The 16,174-nt window shown below is 41.9% G+C and overlaps 1 protein-coding gene across 1 annotated transcript in view; it reads right to left on the bottom strand.

The window, feature by feature from the left end:
* LOC126183980 (uncharacterized) overlaps positions 1–16,174 on the bottom strand; it is a 148,138-nt gene that overhangs the window by 59,272 nt on the left and 72,692 nt on the right. The window contains exons 4-6 of the mRNA XM_049926331.1: positions 15,698–15,836; positions 15,492–15,622; positions 13,842–13,953 (exon numbers count right to left, since the gene is read on the bottom strand). Coding sequence (XP_049782288.1) covers positions 13,842–13,953; positions 15,492–15,622; positions 15,698–15,836 — 382 coding nt within the window. The remainder of the gene's footprint in view (positions 1–13,841; positions 13,954–15,491; positions 15,623–15,697; positions 15,837–16,174) is intronic.

Raw genomic sequence — 16,174 nt, 5'->3', positions numbered from 1 at the left:
ACTTTCCATGTTAGAGCTCATTTTATTACTTTTCTTGAAATCACATTAATCCAGGAATGGAAACACACAGCAACAGAACGTACCAGCGTGACTTCAAACACTTTGTTACAGCAAATGTTCAAAATGTCCTCCGCAGCGTTACATGCATCCACCCTCCGTCGCATGGAATCCCTGATGCGCTGATGCAGCCCTGGAGAATGGCGTATTGTATCACAGCCGTCCACAATACGAGCACGAAGGGTCTCTGCATTTGGTACCGGGGTTGCGTAGACAAGAGCTTTCAAATGCCCCCATAAATGAAAGGCTCAAAAATGGTTCAAATGGCTCTGAGCACTATGGGACTCAACTGCTGTGGTCATAAGTCCCCTAGAACGTAGAACTACTTAAACCTAACCAACCTAAGGACATCACACACATCCATGCCCGAGGCAGGATTCGAACCTGCGACCGTAGCGGTCTTGCGGTTCCAGACTGTAGCGCCTTTAACTGCTCGGTCACTCCGGCCGGCTAAATGAAAGTCAAGAGGGTTGAGGTCAGGAGAGCGTGGAGGCCATGGAATTGGTCCGCCTCTACCAATCAATCAGTCACCGAATCTGTTGTTGAGAAGCGTACGAACACTTCGACTGAAATGTGCAGGAGCTCCATCGTGCATGAACCACATGTTGTGTCGTACTTGTAAAGGCACATGTTCTAGCAGCACAGGTAGAGTATCCCGTATGAAATCATGATAACGTGCTCCATTGAGCGTAGGTGGACGAAACTAAAATGCGCTCTAACATGGAAATTAAGCGTTTCCGGATACATGTCCACATAACACCTTTTCTTTATTTGTGTGTGAGGAATGTTTCCTGAAAGTTTGGCCGTACCTTTTTGTGACACCCTGTATATTCAACGACCGAAATTATCTTGCGATTTTCTCACTAACTCGTGAGAAGTACGCGCTACTATTTACACATTTTGTTGTCCTCGTGGAGTACTACGAGTGTACGAAGTTTGCAGTAAATCCGCGTTCCAAACGTCGTGGCCTCCCCTTGTAAGTCACGTGGAAGAAAAGTGGCATACATTCGAGACGTATCCTGTACTGAATGGTGTTTGTCAGGTGCGAGTCGAAGTGCGCAAACACATCCCATAGTGAGTGATCGTTGCTGTCTGTCGAGTGATCGTCATTTATGAGAGTCAACCACGGTCATGTTTAGGGTGCGGGCAGGAAGGGCATGTACGCTCTGAATGCCTGCAGCGATGCCTCGTCCAGGTACCACGTGCAGACACGACGCCTACATCGCAACCGACAACGCTGCCTATCACATACGTTGAGACAACGTGAAGGACGCGGACGTTGTTCCGTTCCAGTTACCGACCCCCCGGGCCCATTTTCTGCGACCATCGCCGTGCTCGACAGTGGGGACCACGTCTGCACTCTAGCCGTGTGAGAAAGGAGAGCAGTCGCAGGTTCGAATCCTGCCTCGGGCATGGACGTGTGTGGTGTCCTTAGGTTAGTTAGGTTTCAGTAGTTCTAAGTTCTAGGGGACTGATGACCTCAGCAGTTAAGTCCCATAGTGCTCAGAGCCATTTGAACCATCTGAACCAAAGGAGAGCACCAGAAGCTCGGTTCGAGCTCAGACACGGAGATGCGGGAGGTGCCTACTGTTTGTCGCGATCCACAGGACGCGGACACGCGTTCCCGGAAGCAGAAGTCGCCCAAGCGACGAAAGAACAGGAAATGCTTCGCGAGATGGTGACACATTGCAGGAGGATGAGGAAAATCCATGTGTGGCCCGGGCTGTGGACCTCACTGCAACGGTTCCTGGTTCGCTGCTGGCAACGTCCGCCAAAGCACAAAACCATGTTGACCGTACTCAATTGAGCGGCGAGCCCGCTGGCGATTTTGCGGCTAAGACATTAGATGAACGTCATGCGTCGCCTGACGTACCACCCCTCAAGTCTGATGATTGGGCATCCGAGATGGAGATGGAAAGAATGATATCAGACTCGAGCGAAAACCAAATGCACGGGGCCGGTGGATCGTTGGACGGAAATCTTGACTCAGCCGATCAATAATATACAGGTTGAGTCACCTAACGTTACCACTGGATATATTTCGTATACCACATCAAATACTGACGAATCGATTCCACAGACCTAACGTGAGGAGAGGGGCTAATGTAATTGGTTAATACAAACCATAAAAAAATGCACGGAAGTATGTTTTTTAACACAAACCTACGTTTTTTTAAATGGAACCCCGTTAGTTTTGTTAGCACATCTGAACATATAAACAAATACGTAATCAGTGCCGTTTGTTGTATTGTAAAATGTAAATTACATCCGGAGATATTGTAACCTAAAGTTGACGCTTGAGTACCACTCCTCCGCTGTTCGATCGTGTGTATCGGAGAGCATCGAATTACGTAGGGATCCAAAGGGAACGGTGATGGACCTTAGGTACGGAAGAGACGGGAACAGCACATTACGTCCACATGCTAACACCTTTTTATTGTGGTTCTTGAGTTTCTCCCGGCGTATTTGATAATCAAAATATCCACGGGTGTGCTGCCGGTCTATAGTGTCCAACGGGCACAATATTTCGGCGATCATACATGTCGCCATCATCAGGTGAACTGACGGACTGAGCTCCTGTGAACGTGCCGGCACGGAGATCCGTACGCTATGGCTGCTCAGAGGGAACTGGGTTCGGTCGCGGCGGCGGTCGATTTAAATTCCCTCCGCCCGCGGCGCGCTCCCTCCGCCGTCCGCGCCCCGCGCCACGGTCGCGCGGTGGAACAGATGGCGACGGCGTCTGAGATGACGTCAGTGTGATGGCTCTGCCCGCCGTGGTCGTCACAACTATACGTTTGCTCGATTTACTCTTGATTAACCCAATCGCTGGTTCCCAAGCCTTGCTAAGATTATAGCCACAGTCACGGTTTATGAGGTCGTCATTGGTGCGAATTTCGATGGCCTCTCTAACAACGCTGTCCCAGTATCTCGACGTCTGTACCAGAATCCTCGTGCGGTCATACTCCATGGCGTGATTTTCCGACAAACAATGTTCAGCGACCGCCGACTTGCTCGGATACATCAGTCGAGTGTATCTCTGGTGTTCACGGCATCGATCCTCGACGGTACGCATCGTCTGACCAATATACGACTTGCCACATTGACACGGAATCTGGTACACGCCGGCCTTCCTCAAACCGAGGTCATCTTTGGCGCTCCCCACCAGCGCACGAGTTTTATTTGGAGGACAAAACACAGTTCCGACCTGGTGTTTCTTCAGAATGCGGGCGATTTTCCCCGAGAGTGCGCCTGTGTATGGAATAAATGCAGTGCCTACCTCCTCCCTCGTGACTTCATCCATCTCAACAGGTTGTGCTGCAGTGGTTGGGCGGAGAGCACGTTGAATCTGCCACTCTGAGTACCCATTTTTTTCGAAATACAGTTCTCATGTGTTCCAATTCCTGGGGTAGACTCTCTGCGTCAGAGATAGTGCGCGCCCTATGTACTAGAGTTTTAAGTACCCCGTTCCTCAGTGAAGGGTGGTGGCAGCTGTCTGCGTGCAAATACAGATCAGTGTGCGTTGTCTTCCGATACACCCCATGACCTAGGGTGCCGTCAGCCCTTCTCTTGACCAAGACGTCAAGGAAAGGTAATTTACCCTCCGTTTCAGTCTCCATAGTGAATTTGATGTTGGGGTGTATGGAGTTTAGATGTCTACGACGGCGTTTGGAGTGCATTCGCCTCCGCAATGAGCATCTTAAATGTTGTACCTATGCGGACGATGTAGTTTTCTTGGCGAGGTCGGGAGAAGATATAAGTACGGCGATCGCGTAGTTTCAGCGATACGGCGAGGTAGCCAAGAGCCGTATCAACCTGCGAAAGTCGCACTACATGGATGTGGGCAGAGGATTGAATATGAGTGCCCATTACCAAAGTCCAAGCAATGAAATGTTTGGTAGTGATTTTCCGTGGGAATGTGCAGCGTACAGCAGCAGATGCGGAGCGCAGACTAATTAATGTGACCTGCACACAAGTTCGTCTCCATAATTTTCGAACACTTGACTTAATCAAGCCGGTACATTTTGTCAACGTCTACATCGCTCAGAAACTTAATCATTACACACACGTTCTCCCAATGGCCAAGCTCCAGGCGGCCTTAAGTCAAATGGTACTAATGGCTCTGAGCACTATGGGACTTAACTGCTGACGTCACCAGTCCCCTAGAACTTAGAACTACTTAAACCTAACTAACCTAAGGACATCACACACATCCATGCCAGAGGCAGGATTCGAACCTGCGGCCTAGCGGTCGCGCGGTTCCAGACGGTAGCGCCTAGAACCGCTCGGCCACTCCGGCCGGCGGCCTTAAGTCATTTCGTCAGCGAGGGTAGGGTGTTCAAGAACCGTTACGAGACGCTAACGTTTCCCACACATGCAGGCGGCGTTATAATGATGAACGTACAAAACAGGGCGCGCCCTCTCTTCCTGCGGACGCTGCATCGTCTATGTACTTCGGACAAGGGCAATCTCCCTGGTACACTGATTCAGAAGGTGGTGCCTCAGTCCCTCCGGCCACTGATTCCTGTTCCGTATATCACACCAGCACTGTCACATTCGCACCTATCTGGTCGACATGAGTTATCTGTTGGATGTCTTACCGACCACGCAGGTTCCTTGAACCAAGGACTTCTACCGCTACTTTCAACGGACGCTGCCTGCTAATGTGGTTGAACGCCGCCATCCGACTGTTGGGTGGAGGCGGGTGGGGAGTAATATGCACTCACCATTCCTTCCCAGGGAAGTTGTGGTGTGTTATAACGACTGAAAAATTCCCCACTGTAACGGAACATATTAAAGGCTTTACTGTACCGAAGTATGCGATACCCTCCAAATTCAACCAGTTTAACGAGTATTTATGAGTATAGAAAAGTTATTGTGTATGTTAACAATGATTGCATAACATGTCTCCATAAACAGTCAACCCATTAAATTATACTGAATAACTGACCCACGCAAAAGTTAATATCACTTGATCATGATACAGCAAATGTCATCATTTAAAAACACTAAGTCCATCTTAAATAATTAATATGAAGTACGAAAAATAGTGGCCAACTTTGGTATTTTAGATTTCCTTAAATAAAAACCACCCAGTGAAACCTATTTGTTCACTAGGAGCGGTTTCACTCAGTATTCACGAAATCAATCCTATTTTAGACGAAAACTAATGTAATTCTTAATAATTCATGTTATTTACTTATTTATGCAAATTAGAGAAGTCAATTGACAAACTTCTAAAAAACGGCCTTTTTGTAACAAAGAATTATTCTGTCAAGTCAACAAATCTGTCTGTCATTTTAATAACATGTTAAATTATGTCACACGATGCAAATTAATAACTTTTCTGCATAAATTATGATAACAGATGTACATGTGACTTATAAACTATATCTCTTTTTAGTAGTTCTTTGACAATGTTATAAATACAAGCAGCAAGAAGGGTCGAGAGGCAGTCGGAATGTCACTTTGGTAAAGTGTGTTTGTGTGTTATTGTTTGAGGTGGATAAACAATGCAAAGAACATGTAAAGGAAGTACTACTTTGTGTTGTGTCATGGTCTTTGGTGGACAGTGGAATTAAGATGGCCACCAGAGTAATAAATATTTGAAGTTTACATACTTGTTGGTTTCGCTCGTTCTTTATCATCAAAAGCACGTAAGAAACACGGGACCTCATGTTTTTAACCCTAGACAACCAGATTTAGAGCCAGCATCAGCATCGAGACACAGCAGCGATCCAGCAAGTAGCAGCGATTACCACAACACAATGCATTTTAATGGCGCCAACCTAACATCAAGTGCTAACAAGCTCCGTAAATGGGAGTGAAATAGTGCGATTATAGCAATTAGGAATATCTACGACTAGGCGACCATTACAAAAGTGGGGGCCCGTCCGGGATCTTTAAGTGCATCGATGATAATAGTGCAGCGATGAATTTCGTATATGCTTAGCACTCCAAAAAAGTTTATTTGTGCAGTGTGGCAAAAGTGAAAATATGTCAAAAAGAAATAAATAAATAAATATAATAAAGTGTGTTAGTGCGACTACGAAAAACTATCATCACACCGCTCGGAAGATTAACGTCTGGATTATGTCAATGGAATTCATCAATCAAGACTTCAGCTTCGATAAAACCGTATAGAAGTGAAGAAAGCCAACAGGAACACCGATCACGACATCAGAGCATAGCTACATAAAGCAAGGTATTTTGTTGTTGTTGTCATTTAAAATAATTAATAGTTAACATGTCTCTACCTGAGAGGGATCAGATCGTAGGAAATGTAAAAATTGAATCAGGGGATGGTGAACAATTAAACTTAACAGAGTGGCTAGCAGAGTTTGCAACTCAAATAAGCTCGCAACTTTAACAATCGAGTGTACAAGTAAGTTTGAAACTTAAAGAAAACATAGATAGACTGGATAAGTTAAGTTTGAATTTTGATCTATTAAGTACTCATCTCAATGAGAAGTGTAAGGAAATTAAAACTACCCTCAGTAAGAACACTAGAGAACAGTTGATACACTTCAGAAAAGAATTTCAAGTTAAAGTTGAAAGTTTAAATGAAAACATACAAGCGAACACAGACAGCCTTGCTGTCATCAACAACAGAGTAGATACTGAAGTAGAAAGATTAGATCAGAGAATAGACAAAACATCAGAAAACCTTAAACAAGAATACAACCTGTATACCACTAATGTAGATACAAAAGTAGAAAATATACACACTAAATATACACATTTTGAGGACACATTGATGTCCAAACAAACGATTTACAATCAAAATACAATGTATGGGCACATCCAAGTGAAATGCTTTCCTGGTGAAAATCTGCACCCTATTGACTTTATTCACCAATGTAAGGATATGTTTGTTGTAGGAATGTCAGATAACATAAAAATTCAGTTAGTAAAACGGTTTCTAGAAGGGGAGGCCCTATCCTGGGCAAATGAGAATAATGATTCTTGAAATACTTTTGAAGAGTTTGAAGCTAAGTTTATTTGCAAATTTTGGTCACAATCCATACAAGCTGGATTAAAGTCAGAATTTCTAAATGGACCAGTGTATAGAGGGAAAGTAGGGGGAATGCAAAAATTTTGCAGAGATCAATTGAAAAAACTTGCTCACTTGAATAACTCTTTTGATATTATGACACAAATTGTTGTTTTAAAAAGAAGGTTACCAGAGAGGATGCAGTGGGAATTGGTCCATGGACCAGACGATTCAATGGAAGAGTTCCTGAAATTTGTAGATAGATTAGATAGGGCCTTGGAAAGAGAAAATAACCAAAGTTTTGGCTCTGGCAACAACCAGTATAGGGGGTGGAACAGGAATGTAAATAGAGATTATTATGGGAGGAGAGACTTTGAAAATTCTGGAAATAATGCTCCAAATAGGGGAGATAGGAGATATGAAAATGATTTCAGAAACAATACACAGGAGGGAGGATGGAGGAGAGATAATAGGAATGATAGAAATAGGTATTGGGGAAGAGAACAAGATAGAAGGGGGTTTGCTGAAACTAGTGAACAAAACGACAACTACAAACGGACAGACCGAGGGAACCAGCCGGGAAATGGTGGACAGTCCCACTAGATGTCCGTAGTTTTGGGGCTAGACAATATTATGACAGGACAACACATAACCGAAACTGGAAAAGGAGAAGATACAATGTAAAGAGTAAGTACCATGAAAATACTGATGTTGTTAGAATGAATAAATTAGAATTTAATAAAAGGTTTTGGGATACTATGAGTAAAAGTGATACAGTTAATAAAAACAGTGTTCAAGCACAGGTAGTTAGTGAAAGTGCAGAAGTTGAAGGTATTGCAGAGTTCCATAGTTGGGCTGAAAAAGATACTGGTGTTAATAACAAGTCAGACACACCACAAATAGAATCTATTTATGGGGGTTTATTTGATAAGAAGGGGGATGACGAAGTGTTTAATGGAGCCAAAGACTCAATTGCTGAGATCCAGATACATAGGGGGGAAACTGAAGATGGGGTTGTTGTGGAGGAGGAGGAAGAAGTAATAGAGGGACATTTAAATAATGATCCTAAATCAAGTGATGTTATTGATGAGAGTGTGGAGGAAGAAATAAAAGTATTTGTAGAATTGAAAAGTGATTATGTGGGAAAGGTAAGTGATGTGACAAACATGGGTAATAATGAGGTTAATGTAAGTGAAATGCAGACTAGGGAATGTGTATCTGAGGACAAGCTATTGCCTATTGGAAACTATGAAACACTAATCTATGAGAATGGTAATAATAATAATATTAAAGAAAATATAAAGGGATGGAATGTAAATGTGTGTTTTCAAGAGAAAGGGGAAAAGTTTTTAGAAGTTTTGTGGAACAACTATGGAAACTGTATAAACAAAGATGCCTTTTGGGAAGAATTAGCAAAGGTAAGTGCAACCTTGTATCCTACATGGTGGACAAGAATCCGTAGTGGACTTTATAAAAAAGGGGGTGAAAACAGTAGTTTGTTAAGTGACAACACAGTGTTAAAAGGAACAGATGAAAACAAAGGTTTATGTCTAAATGTCAATGCTTTGCAAACAGAGAGGGATGTGTCTAAGTGTAGGAAAGAGACATTAAACTTAGGAACTAAAGAAATTGAAAATGATCTATTGTTTGAAAATACTGAAATAGACAAAGATGTTGAGCTAGGTTGTCCATATGTTAAAGTAAACATTGACATTTGTCCATTTGAAATAAAAGAAAGCCCACATCCTAATGCGTATAGACTTATCTTTCCCAGATCAAGAAGGTTATTTGGATTAAGAAACATCACTGAATTGAAACCATATAAACATAATTAAGCACATTTTCCTGTTTGAATACAGTTACTTACCCATTTTCCATAAAGCATGTTATCAGCAAAGTTTTTACTGGGTGTGTCAAATAGCAACTACCACTCATCCTATAGACCCTGGAAAAGTTCCAGATCTCTGAGAGAATGTTTTTATATTTTTTATTGTCACTATTGAATATTAAATTTTGAGACATCTTCTTTACTTGCAACGGGCAAGAAGGTGTCAAACATTTATTACTTTCCTTTTGTATTATTGAATATGGGACATACTTGCACCAAATAAAAGACAATGTAAAAATTGTTGTGCAAGACCCATCATTTTGTTACTATTGTGTTCTTAGGCATAAGATTTGTGTACAATTTTCTACAGCTAATCAGATGTTCACCAAGTTTGATGTTTGTGTTATGTTGTGACCAATTTAAGTGTCCAATTTTAGTATTAATATGTTCTTGTACTGTCTTGACTATGTTTCACAATGGGAGACAATATTTAAAAAACTCTTCCTTTTTTTCAAATGCATATTATATTCATACATGTGACTTCTCTAGTGTTTGTGTTTATATATCATGTACATACTTATAATTATGTTCTTTGTTTTCATTTCTTTTATGTGGCTCAAAAAGAGCAGACAGTTGCAATATTTTCCTATGGACATATGACCTGTCCATCTATGTAATATATTTATGTTCCTTCTATTATCTTGATTAATCTATGACTCAATGAGAACTGACTTTGAAATAATTTACATATATTTTTTATATATCTTAAAATCGCATGTGATATATTTGTGTCTGTTTTTGATCATTTTCCATGTGGCTCACTGGGAGCAAAGATTAACATTTTTTTTACTTTCATATATTACTAAATATTTTTATTATGCTGTCATACTGAGAGCCATAACACAAAGTGCATTTGAAACAACACAACTAAAATATTTACAGGAAAAAGTCATTTTGAAACGGTGTAATGGTCATTGTATACATACACATTATGCATAGTAAAACAAAAAAAAAGGTTATTAAAGTAGTACTTTCCCAAATTTTAACCATTTGACACATTTGTCCTAGTCGGCTAATATCATTAACATTCTGTAAATGATATTACCCGAGGGGGGTATTGTAACGGAACATATTAAAGGCTTTACTGTACCGAAGTATGCGGTACCCTCCAGATTCAACCAGTTTAACGAGTATTTATGAGTATAGAAAAGTTATTGTGTATGTTAACAATGATTGCATAACATGTCTCCATAAACATTCAACCCATTAAATTATACTGAATAACTGACCCACACAAAAGTTGATATCACTTGATCACTGATACAGCAAATGTCATCATTTAAAAACACTAAGTCCATCTTAAATAATTAATATGAAGTACGAAAAATAGTGGCCAACTTTGGTATTTTAGATCTCCTTAAATAAAAATCACCCAGTGAAACCTATTTGTTCACTAGGAGCGGTTTCACTCAGTATTCACGAAATCAATCCTATTTTAGACGAAAACTAATGTAATTCTTAATAATTCATGTTATTTACTTATTTATGCAAATTAAAGAAGTCAATTGACAAACTTCTAAAAAACGGCCTTTTTGTAACAAAGAATTATTCTGTCAAGTCAACAAATCTGTCTGACATTTTAATAACATGTTAAATTATGTCACTCGATGCAAATTAATAACTTTTCTGCATAAATTATGATAACAGATGTACATGTGACTTATAAACTATATCTCTTTTTAGTAGTTCTTTGACAATGTTATAAATACAAGCAGCAAGAAGGGTCGAGAGGCAGTCGGAATGTCACTTTGGTAAAGTGTGTTTGTGTGTTATTGTTTGAGGTGGATAAACAATGCAAAGAACATGTAAAGGAAGTACTACTTTGTGTTGTGTCATGGTCTTTGGTGGACAGTGGAATTAAGATGGCCACCAGAGTAATAAATATTTGAAGTTTACATACTTGTTGGTTTCGCTCGTTCTTTATCATCAAAAGCACATAAAAAACACGGGACCTCATGTTTTTAACCCTAGACAACCAGATTTAGAGCCAGCATCAGCATCGAGACACAGCAGCGATCCAGCAAGTAGCAGCGATTACCACAACACAATGCATTTTAATGGCGCCAACCTAACATCAAGTGCTAACAAGCTCCGTAAATGGGAGTGAAATAGTGCGATTATACCAATTAGGAATATCTACGACTAGGCGACCATTATACCACCCGACAAAGCTTACACATGATACATCTTACCGAGGATCCTCTCTGCCCCATGCCGCTTTCCACACGGACAGGCTCCGTTTCGTTTGCGGTACCGCTGCTGGCTGCTGGCTCCTCACACGGCGTATGTTGGCATTGTTGCTGCGACGGACGCCTCAGTCCGTACAGCCCACCGAACTGATCCATCCCGACGTCACTTACTTCCCTGCTACTCGTCACAACGCCACGGTGTGGGTTGTCATACTTTTATAGTGAGAGCGTTGCAGGGTTGTTAAATTTTTTGCATTAGTTAACGAGTAACTACACGGTTTTACGGCACAAAGCGTCGTATGGTTCGCTCTTTGCAAATTACTTGGGGTCGTTGTTTACACGCCCTTCAGACCATTGGGGTGTATCGGGTGTGAGAAGAGACTGAGATATAGCACATGATGGACTGATGAGACACATCAACGGAAGGTAATTATAGGGTGTTTCACCCTCGCTGAACGAGAAGACGATCTGGACATCCCGCCATCTGGCTGCTGTGGACACCCCCGAAAGAAGATAAAAATAAAAATAAAAAACAGACAGAAAAAAGGATTCAAAATAAGAAAAAAAGAAAAAAATGAGAAACAAATAAAGCATAATAAAGGTATTGTACCCCATCCTTTATCCTTTTCTTTTTTTAAATAAAACGTTCAGACACGTATTTAATTTTTGTTCGTGGGCAGAGTCTGAACTGGTGGCAAACAACCGTTCTAGTTAGCTTTTAGAGTTAAAGTGGCGGTGGCACTAGCTTTGTTTTTGCTTTTAGGTTAGATAGATTTTTAGGAGGAGTATGGGTGATAGGGGCCAGCGCCTGAAGAAGAAGAAGAGGTCTAGGGAATAAAAAGAAAGGAAAAAAGTGGTGAGATCATCTGCCTAGTAAGCGGGAGACGCTAGTTCGAATCTCAGTCCAGCACAAATTTTCAACTTTCCCCATTGACTTCTATCAATGCCCGCTTGCAGCCACGGCAATGTCTGTTATTGCTTTGTGTTTTTTACAGTTTAGTTGGAGCCGATCGTCACCCCCTCGACATACCACCTGCAGTTTAATGATGGCTGATTCTGTGTCAACATTCTCTGCAGTACAATATCAACTTCACCACCACCGAAGCCATTCTTCCATTCATCATGACCACCAGTTTAAATGAGTGAAATCTTCAGGGTTTTTCAGTTTTGTACTTCAAACATATATGGTTGAAAAATAGGTACTTAACTGGTGCCAGTCTACCCAGAAGTGAAACGAAATCACAGTAAGGAAAATAAAAATTCAACATTGCTTCATATTTACTTCTAATCATCAACGACAATGAGTATATTTATTACTACTATGACAACTTTACCTATATTCTACCACCACAACAATATATAGCTTTACACAATATACATTGTACCTTCCTGTGCTTCCCACTTTTTCCCGCTACCACACGTCAACAACATTCTCTGCAGTCTTTCCCCTCATATATTTACATTCATTAAGTTTACTAGCTATTTTCTCAGCTACTAAACAAACCTTGATACCCTGCAGTTCCACTATCAACACGAGAGCCATTATGGAACAGTGGGATACGTACCAACATCGTTTGTAGCTCTCACAGCTGTATTACCATTGTATGGAGCAATCACAACTTCTCCAGGAAGATGTGCAGGAGTCACAGCTTCATCAGCATCGTGCACAGCAGTCACATCTTCACCGTAACTGTGTGCAGCGGTCATAGGTTCACCAACATCCAGCATATCTGTCACAGATTCAACATCGTGTGCTGCTGTCACAGCTTCTGCAGCATCATGTGTATCAGCCACAGCTTCACTAGCGTCGTACACAGCAGTTACAGCTTGACCAACATCCTCCACAGCTGTCAGATATTCAACAACATCGTGCGCTGCAGTCACATGTGCAGCTGGTCCCGGCGGACGTTCGAGTCCTCCCTCGGGCATGGGTGTGTGTGTTTGTCCTTAGGATAATTTACGTTAAGTAGTGTGTAAGCTTAGGGACTGATGACCTTAGCAGTTAAGTCCCATATGATTTCACACACATTTTTGCTGCAGTCACAGTTTCAGCAGGATCAGTCACAGCTTCACTAGCATCATACACAGCAGTGACACCTTGACCAACATCCTGCACAGCTGTCACAGATTCAACAACATTGCGCACTGCAATCACGAAACTTTGCTCGTAATATTCCCTGCAACTGGTGACGTCATACTGCATAGCGAAGAATGCGTGCAGTGCATTGTAGAAATTTTTCCTCTGACAGCGAGATACAAAATACAGCTTAACGTCAAGGCCACGTGGCGGTCATTAGGAACACTACTTGGTGGAACGCCGGTGGCTAAAATAAATGCTTGCTAAATGTTGTGCCGTGTTTTATTTTGTTACGCCTATCAGTGGAACTGAAAGAAATTAAGTGACAGATTCTCGCATATTTCTGCAGCACATTGGCTCCAGATCTGCCCTTCCCCATAAATTTTCGCCATAGAAGCTATAATTTTAGTAATAAAACTTTACTACTACTGTTGAAAGTAGCCATCTCCGGCTCTTCCGCCTCCACGGTAACAAGGGTGACCAAGAAACGGGCATCGAACGACAGTGTTTGTTAGCTACGATAAGCAAACATTTTGAAATATTAACTCCTTAACGAAGTAAATGAAAAAAAAGGACGAGGTCTTAAACTTAGAATTCATTTTTACTCATAAAAGGAGTGATCTATAGTAAATTACGCACAATCGATGGTTCATGCATGTTCATGATTTGCGAAAACAGGTCGCCGTCTAGCTCGTTCCCGGTTATCAGACTCACAGGGTGAGACAGCGTCCAGTTGTTAGCGTCCCAGTACCTTTCGACAGAGCGAAAAGAGCAAATACAAACAGGGAGCTCTAAGTGTCTCGCTTCATCTCACAAGAAGCAAGGATAAGAACCAAAGTAAGTCCATGTTCAGGAACCTAAACTACTAGCCATTAAAATTGCTACACCAAGAAGAAATGCAGATGATAAACGGGTATTCATTCGACAAATATATTATAGTAGAACTGACATGGGATTACATTTTCACGTAATTTGGGTGCATACATCCTGAGAAATCAGTACCCAAAACAACCACCTCTGGCCGTAATAACGGCCTTGATACGTCTGGGCATTGAGTGAAACAGTGCTTGGATGGCGTGTGCAGCTACAGTTGCCCATGCAGCTTCAACACGATACCACAGTTCATCAAGAGTAGTGACTGGCGTATTGTGACGAGCCAGTTGCTCGGCCACCATTGACCAGACGTTTTCAATTGGTGAGAGATCTGGAGAATGTGCTGGCCAGGGCAGCAGATGAACATTTTCTGTATCCAGAAAGCCCCGTACAGGAACTGCAACATGCGGTCGTGCATTATCCTCCTGAAATGTAGGGTTTCGCAGGGGTCGAATGAAGGGTAGAGTCACGGGTCGTAACACATCTGAAATGGAACGTCCACTGTTCAAAGTGCCGTCAATGCGAACAGGAGGTGACCGAGACGTGTAACCAATGGCACTCCATACCATCACGCCGGGTGATAACGCCAGTATGGCGATGACGACTACACGCTTCCAATGTGCGTTCACCACAATATCGCCAAACACGGATGCGACCATCATGATGCTGTAAACAGGACCTGGATTCATCCGAAAAAATGACGTTTTGGCATTCGTGCACCCAGGTTCGTCGTTGAGTACACCATCGCAGGCGCTCCTGTCTGTGATGCAGCGTCAAGGGTAACCGCAGCCATGGTCTCTGAGCTGATAGTCCATGCTGCTGCAAACGTCGTCGAACTGTTCGTGCAGATAATTGTTGTCTTGCAAACGTACCCGTCTGTTGACTCAGGGATCGAGACGTGGCTGCACGATGCGGATAAGATGCCTGTCTTCTCGACTGCTAGTGATACGAGGCTGTTGGGATCCAGCACGGCATTCCGTATGACCCTCCTGAACCCACCGATTCGATATTCTGCTAACAGTCGTTGGATCGCGACCAACGCGAGCAGCAATGTCGCGATACGATAAACCGAAATCGCGATAGGCTACAATCCGACCTTTATCACAGTCGGAAACGTGATGCTACGCATTTTTCCTCCTTGCAGGAGGCATCACAACAACGTTTCACCGAGCAACGCCGGTCAACTGCTGTTTGTGTATGAGAAATCGGTTGGAAACTTTCCTCATGTCATCACGTTGTAGGTGTCGCCACCGGCGCCAACCTTGTGTGAATGCACTGAAAAATTAATCATTTGCGTATCACAGCATCTTCTTCCTGTTGGTTAAATTTCGCGTCTGTAGCACGTCATCTTCGTGGTGTAGCAATTTTAATGGCCAGTAGTGTACAAGCACTACCAAACAGCAATTCACTACTTACGGTTTGGAGTTATACTGTGCGATGTTCGTATTGTAAGTATAACAAATTCCCATTTCACTAGTATGCTGAATAAGAAATGGCAAACTCGCGCCCACGTTAGTCCCTATGCTGTAACCAAAACTATTAGTGACCTGGAAAGAGAAAAAGGCATTTCTATATTGAAAATACCTTGTGGAAAATCCTTAAATAATTCCATTTGTACATACCGCATATATTAGATTTAAGTATTCTTCCGGATGGAATTTATGATCAGGATCTAATGGTAAATTATTCATGTTTGCTCCGTAGGCTACTTGAGTTAGCTGCGTTAAGAAGGAAGCAGCTTTAAAAGCCCTTGTACTCAAACTAGAACGTAGGAAAAGACACATAACAGGTTATTCTTATGAACAATAACACTGTTCGTTGGCATTTCTTTAAACACTACAGAAATTGCACGGTGGTGATTTTATTTTTATGTTGTTTTATTTTTATTATTTTGTTTTTTATTTATATTTAGTGACATTACAATTCTCCAAACTTACCTTCATTGGCTTCAGTGTCTTCTGCTTTGGAAAATATTTTAATCAGTGTATTCCCCCACGTTATTTAAGATTTTTGAGTGTTATAGTTCATTCTTTGAAAAGGAACACAGTTAAAAATTATCTGAAAGTTATTTTCCTGAAAAACTGAAACATCCTCCTTGC

Source organism: Schistocerca cancellata, chromosome 4 (genome assembly GCF_023864275.1).
Source record: "Schistocerca cancellata isolate TAMUIC-IGC-003103 chromosome 4, iqSchCanc2.1, whole genome shotgun sequence".
In the NCBI taxonomy this organism is placed as follows: Eukaryota; Metazoa; Arthropoda; class Insecta; order Orthoptera; family Acrididae; genus Schistocerca; species Schistocerca cancellata.
This window is presented reverse-complemented; position numbering and strand designations above follow the sequence as displayed.